The sequence below is a fragment of the Suricata suricatta genome, chromosome 5 (genome assembly GCF_006229205.1).
Source record: "Suricata suricatta isolate VVHF042 chromosome 5, meerkat_22Aug2017_6uvM2_HiC, whole genome shotgun sequence".
Classification (NCBI taxonomy): domain Eukaryota; kingdom Metazoa; phylum Chordata; class Mammalia; order Carnivora; family Herpestidae; genus Suricata; species Suricata suricatta.
In genome coordinates, this window is record NC_043704.1 from 2,432,129 (window position 1) to 2,450,023 (window position 17,895).

Sequence of the window (17,895 nt, forward strand, 5' to 3'; positions counted from 1 at the left end):
GCTCCCCGCGGCCGCCTCCCCTGCCCGGCGAGCCTTTGGGCCGCGCGCCCTCCCCTCCCCGGCCACCTGCGGCCCCGCGGGGGCGGTGACACCTGTCTCTCTTCCTGGAACCCCTTCTCCAGGCCTTACCCCGTTTTCCCGGCTCAGACCTCCCTCCCCCCCGGGAGCCGGCGCCGCCATCAGACCGTGTGTCCTGGGTTCTCTGCTCCCGGTGTTCGGGCACTCGGCATTTCCCCCTCAGGGCGGTGTTTGTTGCCGTTGGTAGTTTTCTCTGTGTAACTTTTGGGTCGTGGTGTGAATTAGCTGCAGTGTAGCCTCTGCGGGGGCAGAGGACATGTTCTCTGTATAACGCTGGCTCTGAAAGCGTGTCCCGTATCAGCAGCTTTAGCGTCACCCGGACTTGTGTTAGAAATACAGATTATCGTGTCCCACCCCAGCTCTCAAGAGTCAGAAACCGTCCAGGTGATTCCATTCCTGGTGCTAAAGTCGGAACCATTGCCTCCGAAACGGAGCGCCACGCCCTTCTTTGGGACCTCTGTAAATAATCCAAGTGATTTGCTAGGTCTCCCTTACTGTTTTGAATGGATTAACTATTTATTTTAAAATTTGAAGCCTAGCACAAAACTGCACAATCCCCCAAGTGTAGAGCTGAGTGACTTACGACCAACAGATTCATGCAGTGTTGAGAGGCCAGGAATGGAATACGGATACTTGCAGATTCTTGCGTATTGAATGAATGAGATGCTGCTGAGTGGGAGACCAGCCCAGCGGGTTCTGAGCTGAGGGTGGTGTGGGCGAAGGGGGGGGCCAGGTGCCTTTCCCAGCGAGGCTTTGAGGTATTTGGGCAGTCGCTTCTCTGGCCTTGTTTCTGGGGCTAACACCCGGCTTTACTTGCGGGCTGCCGCTCCCGCTGCAGGTGGCTTCACTCATGACGAGCTGCTGAAGGTCTGGAAAGGACTGTTTTACTGCATGTGGATGCAGGACAAGCCGCTCCTCCAGGTGAGGGGGCAGCGGAAGCCGGAGGAGCGGGACCAGTGGGAGGACAGATGGGCATTTCAGGCAGCCCAAGACTGGGTGCTGTTTTACAGCGTCAATGCTTTATTTCATATTTTTCATTAAAAATTTTTTAAAAATTAAATATGGAACTACCCTGTGACCCGGCACTTGCACTACTAGGTGTTTATCCAGGGGACACAGGTGTGCTGTTTCCAAGGGGCCCATGCGCCCCAGTGTTTATAGCAGTGCTATCCACAATAGCCCAAGTGTCCATCGACAGACGAATGGGTAAAGATGTGGTCTATACACGATGGAGTATTACTCGGTGACCAAAAAGAATGAAATCTTGCCATTTGCAACTATGTGGATGGAACTAGAGGGCGTTATGCTGAGTGAAATCAGTCAGAGAAAACAAATACCACGTGACTCGTATGAGGAATTTAAGACACAAAACAGATGAACATAAGGGACGGGAAGCAGAAATATAAAAATAGAGAAGGGGCGAAACGTAAGAGACTCTTAAATGTAGAGAATAAACAGAGTTGTGGGAGGGGGGTGGGCTAACTGGGTGAGGGGCATTAAGGCATGTCCTGAAATCATTGTTGTACTGTATGCTAACTAACTTGGAGGTAAATTTTAAAAAATAGCAAATAAATAAGTAGATAACCCCAAAAATATTGTAATAAACATCTTTTACATGAAAGAAAACTTTCATAATATTTATTTTTGAGACAGACCATGAATAGGGGAGGGGCAGAGAGAGGGAGACGCAGGCTCGACGCCAGCTCCAGACCCCGAGCTGTCAGCGCAGAGCCTGACTCGGGGCTTGAACTCTAGATCCGTGAGATCATGACCTGAGCCGAAGCTGAAGTCGGACGTTTAACCTACTGACCCCCAGGCGCCCCCTCTGCGGTAGCTTCTTGTTCTCAGACCATGTTTCTTCATGGTGTGAGAGTGATTTTTTCTGTTCACCACACAGGAGGAGCTGGGGAGGACCATTTCCCAGCTCATCCACGCTTTTCAGAGCACAGAGGCCCGTGAGTACCCTTGCCTGGGGGGAGTCCTGAGGGGAGGGCAGAGCTGCTGAGTGCAGGCCTCCAGGCCTGGGACCCGGAGTCAGCGGGCAGCCCCTGCTCTGGGCGCCCGGCTGGAGTCTGGAGGGCTGGTGTCGTACATTTTAAGATAAAAACAGAGACCTAGTACGGGGTTGCCACGTTGCTTGGCTGAGTCACCTGATGGTTGGGGGGTTACCTCAGGGTCCCGCAGCGCTTCTGTTTTGGTCCTGCCCAAGATCCATGGTGCTCAACCCTGCCGCCCGCCTGCCGTGGTCACGGGGGCATCTTTACACATGTGGGTGTCTAGAGCCTAGTCTGTGGCATGGGGCGAGGCGCCAGCATCTCTGAGCTCCCCACCATGTGCAGGGGGGTCACAGCCAGGGTGGCCGGTGTCGTTGGCATGGATTGTATGGCCGTCGCTGGTGAGGACCCGGCTGTTCAGCTGGGTTTAGTTCAGGTACACTTAGCGGGGGAGTAGTTAGGGGGTGCACAGACAGTCAAGGTGACTGCGTCTGAGTAATTAGGGGAGGTCTGTTTTTCCTGACTTGTACCGTCTGAGAGCCTGCAGAGGGCTAAGTACAGAGACTGGCCTGGTGACTGTTGTACCTGCTGGACCTGGGCATGTCCATTGTTGAACCCTCCGACCAGCCCTTTGCTGTGGGGGAGACTTGTAACAGGAGGTCAGAGAGGCCCCACGTGTGTCCCAGGTCAGGGCGTGGGCAGCGCTGGTTCCTTGAGGCCTTGCTCCCCCGTGTGCAGACACTGCCCTCCCCTGTGTCCTCACCCCCATCCCTCTGTGTGTCTGTGTCCCAAGGTCTTCTCTCAAGAACACCCGTCAGACTGGCTCAGGGCCCACATCAGTGACCTCATTTTACCTTTCTTACATTTTAAAGCCCTGATCTTCAGATAAAGTTTCTCTGAGGTCCTGGGGTTAGGGCTTCGATGTGAATTTGGGGGACACAGCCAGTAGCACTGGGTGTGATTTTGCGTTATCAGTCGGGTCTTGTGCCTGAGCGGGCTGGCGGGGACGGGGGAGATTGGCTGCAGTAGCCCCTTCCCCGATGGTGGCTTCGCCTGCGCTGCGCGTCCGTTCTTTGGAGACCATGGCTGCAGTGTGCGCTGGGAGCTGGGCTCCGCTGGCCTTTCCGAGGTCCCTCCTAGTCCCGATGCTAAGCCTGGTTCTTTTTACTAAAAAAAAAAATTTTTCAATGTTTTATTTATTTTTGAGAGAGAGAGAGAGAGAGAGAGAGACAGCACGAGCAGGGGAAGGGCAGAGAGACGGAGATACAGAATCTGAAGACAGGCTCCAGGCTCTGAGCTGTCAGCACAGATTTAGACTGCGAGATCATGACCTGAGCTGAAGCCAGATGCTCAACCAGTTGAGCCCCCCAGGCGCCTCTCTAGGCCCGGTTCTAACACCACTTCTGAGCTTCGAGGCCTGGGCTGAGGCCCCGGGGATTGGCCGCGCTCAGTGTCCTGAGCGGGCTTCTCCACATTCAGCCCGCTTCCCGGAGCGGCCTCAAGTTTCCCTGTGATGCCCTGCTGGCCTTTCTCCTTCAGGGCACCTGTTCCTTCAGACGTTCTGGCAGACCATGAACCGCGAGTGGACGGGCATTGACAGACTGCGCCTGGACAAGTTCTACATGGTGAGGGGGCTGTGCGGCCCATGGGTGCCGGCAGTGGCGGAGGCTGGGGGCTCGGCACCGAGGGGTTTGGCCTCTGAGCATTTCCTGCCCTGACGGGGCACCTTGGGGCCCTGAGGACCGTGCCCCACGATGGGAGCACTGGCCTAGGACTCCCCAGCACCCGGCGTGTCTCAGAGCTGGCGAGTGTGTGGACATTTCAGAACTTGAAGCGGGGGTTTCAGTCTAGAGCAGGGGTGTCTGGGGAGAGCCAGTGGCACATCCCTGCCCAAGAAGCCGTGGACCTGTGGGCGCCGGCAAGCCTGCGTGGGGTTCGTGTCCAAGCCCCAGACCCTTGGGGCCACGGTGGGCTCCCGCCTGTGATGCTTTCCTCTGCGTGAGGACGAGTCAGGTGGTAGTCGTGGGCGGGTGTCTGTTTTCTCGCCCGCGCTGCAGTCCTGTGAACATGGGTTCCTGCCAACTTCCGTTATGCGTTTGCTCGCAGAAGTGCGGGAAAGGTGGGGTTTTACAGACTCAGGATCTTGCCGTCCCCTTCATCCCATGGACCGCAGTCTGGTTACCGCAGTGATGCCCGCTGAGACTTGGGGCAGCATCGCTGTCTGAGAGCAGGGACAAAGTAGGGCTCCGGCTGGGCCTCACTGAGGATGGGCCCCGCAGGGCTGTCATCCCTCGGATCGGCTGCCAGCTCAGACGGGGCCGCGTGGACGCTGTGATGGGTGTCAAGGTGGGACTGGCTGGCGGGCAGGGCACGGAGCTCAAGAAGGAGGAGGGTGGACGCCAGAGCCTTGGGGGCGGGGCCACGGCCAGCTGGCACTGGCACGGGTACAGGCTCACAGGACTGAGGGGCTTCCGTGTAAGTGGGCCCCCTGTCCCTTGAGACGTGGCTGCTGCCACCCTGGCAGGATGGCGTCTGTGCCCGATAGGGGCCCGTGGAAGCGTGCCCAGCAGCATGGCCCCCACTGTGGACCCTGGGAGTGCTGGCACTTATATCCCAGGGACGGGTCTTCGGGGTGCCAGCTGTGCCCCGGCGCCCTCTGTCCCTTCACCACTACGGGCCCCCTCTGGGCGGGCTGCTTTGCCCCTGGGCCGGCGGAAGACCAGGTGGAGGGCTGTTGTAGTGGGGAGCGGGGAGGAGTCAGGACTCGATGCCTCCATGGTGGGTGAGGGTGGTCCTTGGTTTCGGACCTGGTTTTCCCAAAGCGCTGGTTCTCGGCGGGGGGACCTGCATGTGGTTACCTTCTCCCACTGCTGAAACAAGGACGCTTCCGTGTGGCTTTCGTTTATGGCGCTGCCAGCACCCCCAGATGTGTCCCCCGTGAGCCAGAATTCCCAGCGCTCTGGGAAGGTGGGAGCATCCCAGCCTGGGGGCAGCGGCGCCTTCTGCGGACCCAGGGCCCCGAAGGCTTGCTGTCCTGTCCACCTGCACCCCTGGGGGGCCTGCTGTCCGCTTTGGGCCCCAGAGATGACCAGGGCGGAGGGGATTCTGGGGAAGCCAGCGCCCTGCTCCCACTAACGGGGTTTCCGTTCATGCCACAGCTCATGCGGATGGTCCTGAGCGAGTCCTTGAAGGCCCTGAAGATGCAGGGGTGGGAAGAGAGGTCAGTATGATGATGCATCCTGAGCTGCGGTGCTGCTCCCGGGGCGGGGGGGCGGGTCATGTGTTCCTTTGGTAGTTGTTTGTCACAAAGAGACAGCAGTGTTCCCATTAGAGGGTGACCCGATAGCGCTGAGGTGAAGGCTTTTATAAGATTTCTTTTATGAAATTATATTTGGTTCTTGTGTTTGGGGAAAGGAATGTTTCCAGCCTTCCTGGTGAGTTCTTACTCTGGATCCAAAGTGAATTCTCTCGTTACAAATGATATAATACTGTTTCTCAGTGTGGCTGACGCACCGCTAAGGTGCTGCTGTTTGTAGGATGAGATGGCCCCTTCGGCCCTGCCATCGGTGGTGTTTCCTTCTAGTCATAGACCTCTTTAATTCACTCAGACTGGTCACTTGCGATGGGGGAGGTCAGTGTGCCCCGCGTTAAGAGGCCCTTGGTCTGTGGCCCCTGAGGCTCCCCCGGGGTCTGGGCTGGTGGGCTGTGCTGAGCCCAAGCCCTCCTCCCCACTCCTGGGACCCCCGGGACCACCCCCAGCAAGGCCCCCTGGGCATGTGTCCCGTGGTGGCAGCCCCTGCCAACGCGGGCAGGGGTCCGCGGCACCAGGTGGGTTTCCGAGTTGCCGTTTTAGAGCTTTTAAAAGTAAAATTCTGTTTCCTGACACTTCTGTTCTCATCACGAAAGTGACAATCCCCAGTGTAAGCAGCTCAGGACACTTGTGTGCGCTGTTGCACGGCCAAGCGAGCTGCCGCAGATGCGCGGCTCCGAGGGGCCGCGGGCTCTGTGTGCGGGGCGGGCAGCACTCCTGCCAAGCTCTGTGTCCCTGACGGTGCATCGAAGAGGCCCTCGTGTCCGTGTCCTGCCATGTGTTTGCGGGGGGCAAGGGGAGACAGGGTCAGAAAGAACGTGTCGTGAGTGGTTTTGTGACTAAGAATTGTGCGCTAAACGGGCTCATTTCAAGTGTGGGGACCCTGAAACCAGTGCCACCAGCCTGGCTGCCGGGCCAGGCGTGTGTCCCAGCCCGGGCGGCTCGTCCTCCGGAGAGTGAGGCGGCGTCCTGGCCTCTGGCCCAGCGTCTCCGTGTCAGCCAGGGCCAGGCTACAGTGCCCTCATCGTGAGTGACTTGGCGTTTAGGGAAGGGTGCCTGTGCCTGGGAGTGATTTTCACCCTTTACTTCCCGGGGTTCCCGAGGCCGGCGTGCCCACTGGACAGGGCTTGGGACCTGGGTCCCTGTAGGTGGCTGGTGCCTGAGCAGGGTGGCTTGTGAAAAGGATGTCCTACTTCTGTTAACTCTTTGGTTTATTATTTTTTTTTAATGTTTTATCTTATTTATTTCTAAGAGAGAGAGAGAGACAGCATGAGCAGGGGAGGGTCAGAGAGAGAGAGGGAGACACAGAATCCGAAGCAGGCTCCAGGTTCTGAGCTGTCAGCACAGAGCCTGACACGGGGCTCAAACCCATGAACCATGAGATCATGACCTGAGCTGGAGTCGGAGGCTTAACCGACTGAGCCACCCAGGCGCCCCTCTTTGGTTTATTACGAGAGTGGGTCCACCCTCCTTGCTGGGAATCAATTGCAAAGATCCTTTTGAAGAAGCTGGTATCCTCCTGTCGGCCTGGGGTCAGTGGTGCCGTCCGTGCCGGCTGTCCCTGTTCCCGCACAGCTGGCTGGCACTGGTGCCTGGCACTTCCGTTGCTGGCGCTGGCCTGCGGGGAGGGTCCCCTTGCTGAGCCGTTGCCAGCTGGCGAGTCCCCCGAGCGGCCCATGGGCCTGTCTGCGGAGCTTCTTGCAGAAGCGTTTTACCATTCAGGTGAAGGGAACGCTAGGCACTCCGCGCCTTCATGCAGCTAGACCGCCAGAGGCTGGGCGCCAGGGCTCTCTGACCTTGGAGCCCCAGGCGTCTGAGACCATGTGTGCCCTGGCCACGTACTCCGCGCACTGGAACCAGGGACGCGGCTCACCCCCCACCCCAGCCCCCGGCCTCCCGCCTCTTCTCTTCGGGCTCTGTCCTGGCGTGCCTTCCCCTTGAGGACAGAGTGACGTGCCACGTGCTCGTGCTGCCTCCTGCCGGGCCAGGCCCGCCGTGGTGGCAGGAGGGAAGGCCCTTGGAGCTGAGCTGCGGTCTTGCCACACATGCTGGTGCCGGCGAGTCCTTCGTGCTGGGACAGACTCGGGTCGCCAGGGCGGCACTGGTGGAAAGCGGCGTGTTGGTGGGAGGGGCGCTGTGTGGCGTTTGCCCGTGACGGTGCCGCGTCGGAGCTCCACGCCAGGTGGAGGAGGGACCTCGCAGGCTTGTCGCCCGCGGTGGCCACCTGCCATACCTGCCCGTCTCCCTCCTCAGGCAGGTGGAGCAGCTGCTGGAGCTGCTGATGACGGAGGTCCTGCACCCGGACAGCGAGGCCCCCAGTGGGGTGAAGCGCCACTTCCTTGAGATCTTTCTGGAGGAGCTGAGCAAAGTGGGCGCCGCTGAGGTGAGGCCGGCGGGCCGAGGGTGGCGGCCCAGCCCCTCGCCTGTGCCCCGGCATGAGGGGGCCTCAGGCCGCACCTGTGTCTCCCCTTTGCAGCTGACGGCGGACCAGAACCTCAAGTTCATCGAGCCCTTCTGCGGACTCGCCGCCCGGACTCGGGAGTGAGTGCCAGGGCCTGCCCCGGCCGGCCCCTTCTCATGGGGCTCCCTGGGGGTGCCCCCCTGTGGGCGGGCGCCGCTCCCTTCTGGGAAGAGAGGCTGAGTCCGTGGGCGTGAAGCGGTCGCCAGGGGAGGCTGCCGTGGGGGGGGGGGCGCCCTCCTAACTGGCGTGCCTCGTCGCCGGCCGCCCGCAGCCCCCTGGTCCTGCATAACATCACTCGTGGCATCTTTGAAACGATCGTGGAGCAGGCCCCGCTGGCCATCGAGGACCTTATGAACGAACTGGAGGCCCAAGACGAGGAGGACGGGACGTCGGAGGACGAGGAGGAGCCGCGTGGAGGTGAGGATCACAGCGCACCCGGTGTGCCGGCTCCCGTCCTGGCCCGCCGGGGTCCCTGCGCTCGCCCCTGGGCCGGGCTTCCCCCAGCCTCCCTTTCTCGAGACGCCGTCCCAGCCTCCTGGCTCCCTTCTGCCCCCCTCCCCTCCTCTCCGGCCCCCACCCTCCGGCACCAGGCCCACTGCAAGCACAGTCTCCCAGCCCCAGCCCTGCCTCCTCACCGGGCTTCTCCACAAGACGTCTCCAGTTTTGGTGTAAATCACTTAAAATTAGATAAATCACATGCTCGTCACTTGTGGCCTTTGGTCTGCACCGAACGTTGGCTCCCCCAGGACGAGGAGTCCGTGGCTCACGGCTGCGTCCCCGTGGCTGCGGGGGTGCGTCTGCTGCCAGCTTCGGGACTCTCCCTCCCCCTGACTCTGTGAAAACGCACAGTATGTGTTAAGCGTCCAGTTTGTGGTGGTGAGTGCGTTCACACTGCTGTGCAGCCGTCCCCACCGTCCGTCTCCGGAACTTTCCATCTTTCCACACTGAAACCCTGTCCCCGTTAAACACCGCCCCCCCCCCCCGTCACTCCCTCCCCAGCCAGTGGCGCCCCATCTGCTCTGTCGCTCTGATTGCCCTGGGACCTCGTGGAGGCGACCCCGTGGCACGTGGCTGATCTCACTCAGCATCACGTCCTCAAGCGCACCTCCCTCCCTCCCCTTTAAGGTCGAGTCGTGTTCTGCCGTCACCCATCAGGGGACCCTGGGGTGACTGCCGCGTTGTAGCTGTCGTGAGGAACGCTGCAGTGAACGCGGGTGGACGGGGCCTCTCGGAGTCCCTGTTCCAGTTCTTGGGGGCAAATACCCTGAAGTGGGATTGTGGGGTCATGCTTTAAATTTTATGAGGACCCTTCCCCCTCCATGCGGTTTCCAGAGCAGCTGCGCCACTTTCCATTCCCACCAAGAGCGCACAAGGGGCCCCATGTCCCGTTGGCGGGAGCCTCCCCGTGGGCGTGAGGGGCGTCTCGCTGTGGGTTTGGTCCGTGTGTCCCTGACGAGCGGGGACGCAGAGCGTCCTCGTGCCCTTGGTGGCGGTCTGCGCATCTCACTGGAGACGTGCCTGCTCAGGTCCTCTGCTTTTGGGCAGGGGAAGAGGTGCTGCCGAGCGTCAGAGGCCCCTCGTGCACCCGGGGCACCCACTCCTGGTCAGGGGTGTGGTTTGCGCGCTGCCTTCTGGGTAGTGGCTTTAGAGCCACCGAAGTTTTGTCCTCATGAGGGTCAGCTGGCCCGTTCCCTGGTCATGTGCGCCTTCTGGGCCGTCCCGAGCCCTCGCCGTGTCCGGTCTTGTGAAGGTCTTGCTGTTTTCCTCTCAGAGGTTTGTCGTCAGTTCTTGCACGTCGCTCTTCCGTCCACGTGAGGCCGGCTTCTGTGTCCAGCACCGGCTCAGGCCCCAGCCTCACTCTCTCACACGTGGATGGCTGGTCTCCCAGCACCGAACGTGAGAGAGCCGTCCTTCCTGGAGAAGGGCCCTAGAGCCCTGACGGAAGGTCATTTGACTGCACAGATTCAAGGGTTAATTCCCCCTCCCCCCCCAGCCCTGTGCCTCTTCACGCACCCCTGCGGTGCTCCTGGTGGCTGTGTTTGCCCCGCCGGCGCCCCCTGCAGTTGATCCAGCCATCCTGTGCACCCTGCCCATCCTCCTCTGTAGCCAAGTCACCCCGACACAGGCAGAGCCAGCAGTCTCCCGGAGGAGAGACTGTCACCCCTGTTCTCTGTTGTGCACGCCTGCCTGCCATCCGGAACCGTCCTGTAGGCAGTGATGTCACAGCCCCCAGCGGTCTGACCACGGTGTCTGGGGCCCCTCATCCAGGGCTGTCCCGTGGCGGGATCTGCCCCCTCTTCCTTGCCTCTGGCACTTCTGACAGTTTGGCACGTAAGATGCCCACTGTAATTCTCTTGTAGTTTTTTTTTTTTAATGTTTATTTATTTTAGAGACAGCAAGCACAAGCAGGGGAGGGGCAGAGAGAGGGAGACACAGAATCTGAAGCAGCTCCAGGCTCTGAACTGTCAGCACAGAGCCTGATGTGGGGCTCGACCCATGAACCACAAGGTCATACCCAACCAACGGCCATCCAGGCGCCCCTCTCGTAGTTTTTGCTCTAAGACCTGCCCAGGCCCCACCTCCTCTGGGGCGGTGCCGTTGTTCCCGGGCCTGCGCTGGCCCCTTGCCCTTCCGTGTGGGGCTGCCGGCACCCACCACAGCCCACACCCACCTCTGCCCAGGTCACGGGGCTCCGGGCTCCCGGGTGTTTGTGTTGGGGCGCTCTGCACATGGCACGTGCACCTGTTCCCGGGGCCCTTCTGTTCCAGACTCTCTCCGCGGGGCTGCACCTGCCACGAGGGAGGAGCTGGCGGGAGATGACGAGGACAGCGCGGGCCCCGTGCTCCAGGTGGGTGGCTGGCTCCGGCCCCTCCCGCACCTGCTCACCTCCCAGAGCACTGGGCCCGGGAGACGGCACTGCAGGAAGGCCACCTCTTGGGTCGTTGTCAGGGCCCAGCAGATAGGACCGGTGACCTCGGGCCCACCGGAACTTTTTCAAACTTTTCCAACGTTGATTCCTCGTTAAACGAGTAAGAATCAGACGTAGTGACCAAAGCAGCTCTTGTCAGAGTTAACGTGGCCTGTTTTCTGCTTACCTTGATGTGGCCACGAGGGGGGGCGGGGGCGTGTGCACAGGCCGGCCTGGGTGGGCTCCTCGCGTCGTGGGCGGGGCTGGGGTTGTGGGGTCATGCTCGCTGCCTCACGCGTGGTACTGCCTTAGTGGAGGGGACTTGAGGGTGTCATGGGGCGTGTCCTCGTGACCCAGACGGGAGTCCGCATGTGGTCCGCGTGCTCTCTGCTCGGAGTCCGTGCCCAGAGCACTGGGAGGTGACCGGCGTCTCTTTTTGGACAACAGTTTGACTACGAGGCGGTGGCCAGCAGACTGTTCGCGGCGGCCAGTCAGCGGGACACCCCTTCCCAGAACAGGAAGCGCCTCTACAAAGTGGTCCGGAAGTGAGTCGCCCTTCCCTCGGCCCTGGCCCCTCCGCCCTGGCCCCTCCGCCCTGGTCCGTCCCACCCGCAGAGCACAGGCCGGGGCGCAGCCGTGCTGAGTGCCCGTCTGTCTCTCCTCTCAGGTTGCAGGACCTCGCCGAAGGTGAGCCCCTGGCGCCGGGACCCCCGGCCCTCCTCCTCCCGGGCGTGCGCTGGCTCAGGCCCCCCTCACGGCAGGACTAGTCTGCGGAGACGGGGTCTGGCTGGGGGCGAGGGCGCCCTAGGGGTTCTGCAGCGCGCGCTGGCCCAGGGCGCTGGCTCTCCACTCGCCATGTGTGCCGGAACCCCGGGAGGCTGGCGACACTTTGTGCTGCCCCCGCCCCCCAGCAGGGCGGCCGAAAACCTGCATTCCTAGGGAGTTCTCAGCCCCCCAGCCGCCAGCGCTCCGTGTGGATGGCACCGCTTCTCGGGGTGGCTGAGGGGGCTGGGGACGGGGCTGCTTCTGAAAGGTGTGTCCTCGGCTCCTGTCTGGAGACGGCACGTCCTGCCTCACTGTGAGGACCCCGAACACAGAGCGGCGTCGGTGCTCACGTCCTCGCTCTGTCGCGTGTTTCCCTCCCTCCGTCACACTCCGTGTCCAGCTACCTCATGCTCACCGCAAGCTGAAGCCGCTGTTCGGTAAAATGCACATACGGTGAAGTGCGTGTGCGCGCATCTGGCGGGTTTCACACGCACCGCTCCCGGCAGCAGAGGGAGCACCACCGGCTCCGAGGGTGGTCTGGGCACGCTCCCAGCGTGGGGTCTTTAGAGAATCGATCAGGTGGGTGCCCAAGGAACCGGCCCTGCCCCACTTCCTGCCGGGGCCTGTGGAGCCAGCAGCGGGCACAAGCATGGCCTTCTCGCATGCCGCGCCCAGAGGTGCAGCCCTGAGCACACACTGACGGCGTCCCGACCTGCCTTCCGCCTCCCGATCACCTGCCTTGGTCCTTAGGGCTCTTCCCTGAGGAGGATGTTCCGGAAAAAGCCTACAGGAGCCTGCGGGGAGAGGGACAGGGGAGGAAGAAGCGTCTGCCCAAGTCCGGGCCACACAACAAGGCAGGTAGGATTCGTGCTCCCCGCTGGTGCCAGGGCTCTGGCACCGGCTGGCTGTCTCCTTCCGTCCTTTCTCCCACCTGGTGCATGGCACTGTGGGGAGGCCCCTGCCGAGGGCGGCCCAGAGCCCCCACGCCCTGCAACGCGGGGTACAGGGCTGCATGTTGCCACAGAGATGGGGTGTGTGCCTGGGACCAGGCCGGAAGGGGCGTGGCCACCCCCCGATGGCCCCACCCCGACTGCGGGTCCTCCCTTGTTGGCCCACGGGGGCCAAACTTCTCAGGTCCTGGCGTCAACCCTGTGACGTTCTCTGGGACCACCCCTACTTGTGCTCGTGCCCAGGCTGCCTCCATCTGTGTTGGCTTTCGCCCGGCCCGTGCCACGATGGCAGGCGGGCCCCCCAGACCCTGTCGCCAGCTCGGTCGTGCAGCGGGTTGGGTCTGCCCCGTCCTGCGGTCCAGGCCTCCTCGCCCCTCGAGCCACGCTCGTGGCCGCCTTCTCCCTCCTGAGTCAGTCTGCTGGCTTTCCCGAAGGTGTGCTTCGGTCCACCTGCCCGGCCGGGAGCCATCCAAGTCTCACGTGTGCCTTGATCTTGATCTCCGTGCCGCTGGGTCGATCCCGAGCCTGTCCGTGCTTCTCTGTCGGGTCCCTTTGAGGGTCCCGTGGGTCCCGTGGGCGGCCCTGGAGCCGGCAGCACCTGTGGTCAGGACGGGAGCGAGGTAACCCGGCCGCCCTGGGCCTCGTTCACGTGGCCTCGCTCTTGCAGGACAAGGTGGCAAGGAGGACTCGTGTCCAGACCTGAGCTCCGGATCAGAGGGGATAGTGAGGCAGCGGCGGCGGCGGCAGCAGCGGGGCTCGGGGGCCGAGCAGCCCGGGGACCCTGCTGGGAGAGGGCCCCAGAAGAGGCGGCGGCGACCTCGGGCAGGGGCCAGGGCGAAGGTGGCCAACAGCCGGGAGCCACAGACGACAAAGCAGCAGGCGCCACAGAGCCAGAAGTGACCCCGGCAGGCCCAGCACGAACAGCATGGCGCTTCCCCCGTGGCCCCTCCGCCTTGTGCTGATGTGAGGGGGGCCCTGCTCCCACACGGTGCCCTGGACAGCGGCGGCTCCTGACCTGCCGTGTCGGCAGAGGGGCGGGCTCCTCGCTTGTGCCCGTGTCCCAGAGAGTGCTGGCGCCGTGCGGAGCTCGGTCAGGGACACTGAGATGGGACACAGCCCTGCGGACAGCACTGCCCAGCCTGGGACCCGCCTCCCCCGGGGTGTCCCTGAATAAAACAGTGCAGCTCTTCCCCGTGGAGTCCCCACTTCCGGTGCCGTAGACTGCTGGGTGCTTGTTCCCAGTAGCATTAGGCCTCGTGCCCATGTTGTGGAGAGAAGTTCACAGGGCTCAGAGTTGGGGGGAGGACGCCAAGCGGTAACTGGTTTTTCCTGGATGTCCTCTTTGTGAACTTGTGTTTGGAGCTGACCCTGAGCTATTCGGTGTCGGGCCCCCTGCTTGGGGTTGGCCTGTCCCGTGCTTGTGGGCAGACCCTCGGTGCCCCCATCTCCCCTCGGCTCCCGTCTCCCCTCGGCGCCTTCAAGTCTGTCTCAGCCCTGCTGCTCGTCCTGGAGGCTCTGAGGAAGGCATTGTGTGTTGCCAGACCCCGACCAGAACCGGGGTGCTGTGAGGAGCCCCTGGCCCAAGGATGTGGATCAGAAGGGCCATAGGTGGGAGTCAGTGCTGTGTGGGTTCCCGATGGCCTGCAGGTAGTGCTGCGGCCATGGTCAGGGCTGCGTGGGTGACGTGGCCACTGTCGGGTCAGCCCACCGGGTCACTGCTGGGCTGAGGCGTGTGGGTGAGCCGAGCCCCGGTTCCTCAAGCCTGCTGCTTGCTGGGCCGGCCGGCCCCTGGTGGCCGTGTCAGTTCAGCCCAGTGGGCAGAGAAGGGGGGGGGTGGGCACCACCATGGGGGAGGGGCTGGAGGTGCAGCCCCTGCTCTCCTGGGGACTGGGGAGGGCCGGCGCGCCCAGCGCAGCTCGGGCCCGGGCAGGGTCAGGTGGGCACCACCAAGGCCTCGTCTCCTCCCTGGCGGGCGCCCCGGAACCAGACACTGCTGCCGTTCACACTGTGTGTGTGTGTGTGGTGGGGACGGCGCTTCATTGTTTGATTGAAATTTCTTTGGTCAAAAGAGAAGGAAACAACCCCACTGGGAATTTCGGAGAATACGAAAGTCCCACCTGATTGCAGCCCTCAAAGCAGGATACTCGTCCCTTCCCTTGCAGCCACGTTGTGCGGCCGCATAACCGTTGGCTCGCTGGCTGGCTGTGGCCGGCTGTGGCTCCTGCCTCTCTCTGGCAGCCTCTCTCCCTGTCAGGCCGGGCTCTCCGTGGGCCAATCAGGGACACCCCAAGAGCGCGTGCAAGGTGACGGCCACCCAGTGTCCCCAGGAGAGGACGTCGTGCTGGTGACCCGTGTGCTCTGGGCTGCGTTACTGAGCTGTGACTTGCATGCCTCACAAGTGACCCACGTCGAGCGCACGGCTCCGCGGATCAGCCGTGTGACCATCTGCGTTCCAGCGTCGTGTCCTGAAGGAGACCAGCGTCCTTGAGCTGGCTCCTCCCGCCCGCACCCCTGGCCAACCCTGCCCTTGTGTTCTGCCCTTCCCGGGTGGGGTGGTCCCACACGGGGCTTCTGGGTGCAGCTCCTTTGACGTAGCACGTTTTCTGTGTTCATCGTGTGGTCTTGCATCGCACGTACCCGGGTTCCGCGGATGCCCAGGCTTCCCCCTCGGTCCGCAAGCGCGGCGCTCCTATGGGGCCTTCCTTAGCTGAACCGGCACGGAGCGAAAAAGCAAGAATCGTTAATTTACATGGAACGTTTTCCGAGGGTTTCCAGATCTAAAAATCACTTCGGCTGTTTGCTCCCCAGGACCCGTTTTGCTAATGGATACACAAGGTCAGTCGCGGTCAAGGCCAGTGCTCGTGGGCACGCTCGGCCGAGTTGCTGCGAGTGGCTCCAGGAAGGGGGTCGGCGGGGCCGCGCTGTCTGTGCTCTGCCCCCTGCAGAGCCCGTGCGGGCGCTCCTCGCCATTTGTCTTTTTTTGCCTGCAAGCAGAACTTTCCAGCTTGCTTTTGACTAGCCCAAAGCGGTCCTGACTAGGTGTTTCACAGAAGCGGAGGATGCCGCCACCGCATTTCTGTTTCTGGTGTGTGTGCGGGGGCGCTAGTGCCGTAGCAGACACGCGTGAGTGCCCCTTGGGTGCGGGCCCAGGGCCGCGCAGCAGGGGACTCCCCGCCTGTGCGAAGAGCATCCAGCTTTGCATGCTGGCCGCGCCTTCGATGTCCCCACCTGTGGGTGGGCGGGTCAGGCGGGGCTGCCTCGAGCCGTGTGCCCATCGCCGTGGCACCTCAGCTGACCCTGGCAGCCTGCCAGTGCCTTCTCCTAGCTGCAGAGAACCCGCCTCACCCCTGGACCACCCCACCCCGCCCAGTCCCTCCTGGACCCGGGTGGTGGAGACTGGCTCAGCCGTCCACCTGTGTGCTGTTGGGCAGGTGGCAGTCGCCCTGAGCCTTCACTGACCTGCCTGTGAAATGGGGTAGCATGCCTGGGCTGGGGACTGTATTGTGTTTTTTCCAAGACAACCTAGAAGTTCTAGAGGAGTCGCAAATTCGAGGAGCATTTTTCACCCCGACTGTTTGAGAGTTTGACGAATGTGCCACCTACCGATGGGAATTCTTTCGGGTGTGTTTTCCACCCCAGTCTCTCAACCACAGCACAGCCGTCGAGTCAGAATCCGCACGGGCCCCTCCGTGCGGTCAGGCTCTGGTCTGTTCAGCACAGGACCCTGTCTGGGGTCACCCTCCTCGGAGTCTCCTGACCAGGCCCCCCGCCCAGTGACCCTCCGGGACCTGGAGGGCGCTGCGCCTCAGGCTGCGGTCTTGTACACTGTCTCCGCCACGCCGGCCGGTGGTTCCTCACGTCCACACTCCGGTGGCCCCTCTCAGCAGGGATCAGAAGCGATGCTCGCTCTCCCCGTGCCCTGCCCTGCGCGGAGGGTCCTCGTGAGCACGGCCCCTTCCCTCGGTGGTGGGTGGTCACGTGGGGTGGGCTCCGCGGCCCAGGGGGCCTGCTTTCCCGTCAGGCCGCCTGTACTCTCTGGTCGGCTTGCGTTGGTTCCTCAGGGTTTCGTGTTTTATTTAGCAGGTCATAGTCTGTTCCTGTCACTTGTTTTATTTTTTTTAACTTTTTAAATGTTTTTTAATTTATTTTTGAGAGATAACACGAGCAGGGAAGGGTCACAGAGAGGGAGATACAGAATCAGAAGCAGCTCCAGGCTGAGCTAGCTGTCAGCACAGCGACCGACGCGGGGCTCGAACCCACAAACCGGGAGATCACGGCCTAAGCCGAAGCCGGACACTTAACTGACTGAGCCCCCCAGGTGCCCCTCCTGTCACTTATTTTAATAGTGTGTCCCGTCTGGGCCAGTGGGAGACTTCAGGCTGGCCCCTGCTCTCCGTGAGGAGCCCCCACCGACCTCACCTTTGTCCCTCAGCCCCGGGACCGGCCACTTCCCAGAGCGCCTATGCGGTTGACAGCGCGGCCCTGCCCGGCTCGCGAGGAGCTGGTGTGGACGAGGGCCCACCGGAGCCCTCCGTCGTCCCTGCTGCCACAGCGTCACCGAGGGGACCTCACCCGCGGTGCAGTTGGCCTGCGTTACGTGTCCGCTTCCAGCCACCCCCCGAAGGAAGCCATACCGGGTGCCTCTTGGAGAAAGCCCGTGTGAGGCTGTGGGACCCGCAGGAGCCCCTGCCGGGGGGGGGGGGGCGGGGCGGGTTATGGACACAAGGCTAATAGATGAATTTATAGTGTCCTCGAACCAGCAAAGGGCCTGGACCACACCGCTTGTGTCTGAGGTGAGCCAAGAAATCCCAGTAGCAGGCAGGCGTGCTTTATAGCTTTGTGTCGTTAGCTCCGCCTCTGCGTCTCTCCGGGGAGCTCAGCCGGTAGCTCTGGGGGTCACTGGTCAGGTGGGGGCATCTTGGGTCCCTGTGCCACCTCTGCATCAGCAGTACAGATAGGCAGGCCTGGAGCTTCGGGCGGGTGCCCACCTGCTGCCCTGTGCCATGGGGTCTCTGCTCACCAGCCCCAGAGCCGCTGGCTGCCCCGTGCTGTGGGGTCAGGCTCACCAACCCTGGAGTTCAAGTCTCCTTGCCTCGGCTTGCTTGGCGAGCAAGTGTAGCCTTGAATCAACCAGAGGGCTCCTTCCAGTCAGGGTCCCCTGCGCATTAGCGGCTCATCGGTCACTCCCGTGACCCACAGCTGTTTTAGCCACACCAGCGAGGAGTTCGGCTCGCTGCTTGGCGCTTGAAATGAGGACTGGGTGGGGTCGTGTGGCAACGCAGGGGGCAGCTTTGGCCCAGGCCAGACACCAGGGCTGCAAGGAAGGGCGTCTCGGGGGTGGGGACGGGCAGGTGAGGGGGGTCCTGTGTGCTGCACGTTCCCACAGGGGAGTGACCAGCCAGGGCGGTTCTGCACCTGTCCCGGTGGTA

The 17,895-nt window shown here is 62.3% G+C and overlaps 1 protein-coding gene across 1 annotated transcript in view; it reads left to right on the forward strand.

Annotated features, from left to right (window-relative positions):
• The window catches only part of RRP1 (ribosomal RNA processing 1), a 14,225-nt gene extending 569 nt beyond the window's left edge, over positions 1-13,656 (forward strand). The window contains exons 2-13 of the mRNA XM_029938854.1: positions 917-999; positions 1,976-2,033; positions 3,612-3,697; positions 5,231-5,292; positions 7,636-7,765; positions 7,859-7,923; positions 8,115-8,260; positions 10,612-10,691; positions 11,199-11,296; positions 11,419-11,438; positions 12,267-12,374; positions 13,134-13,656. Of these exons, the coding sequence (XP_029794714.1) occupies positions 917-999; positions 1,976-2,033; positions 3,612-3,697; positions 5,231-5,292; positions 7,636-7,765; positions 7,859-7,923; positions 8,115-8,260; positions 10,612-10,691; positions 11,199-11,296; positions 11,419-11,438; positions 12,267-12,374; positions 13,134-13,366 (1,169 nt within the window). The 3' untranslated portion in view covers positions 13,367-13,656. The remainder of the gene's footprint in view (positions 1-916; positions 1,000-1,975; positions 2,034-3,611; positions 3,698-5,230; positions 5,293-7,635; positions 7,766-7,858; positions 7,924-8,114; positions 8,261-10,611; positions 10,692-11,198; positions 11,297-11,418; positions 11,439-12,266; positions 12,375-13,133) is intronic.
• Positions 13,657-17,895: the final 4,239 nt, after the last annotated feature.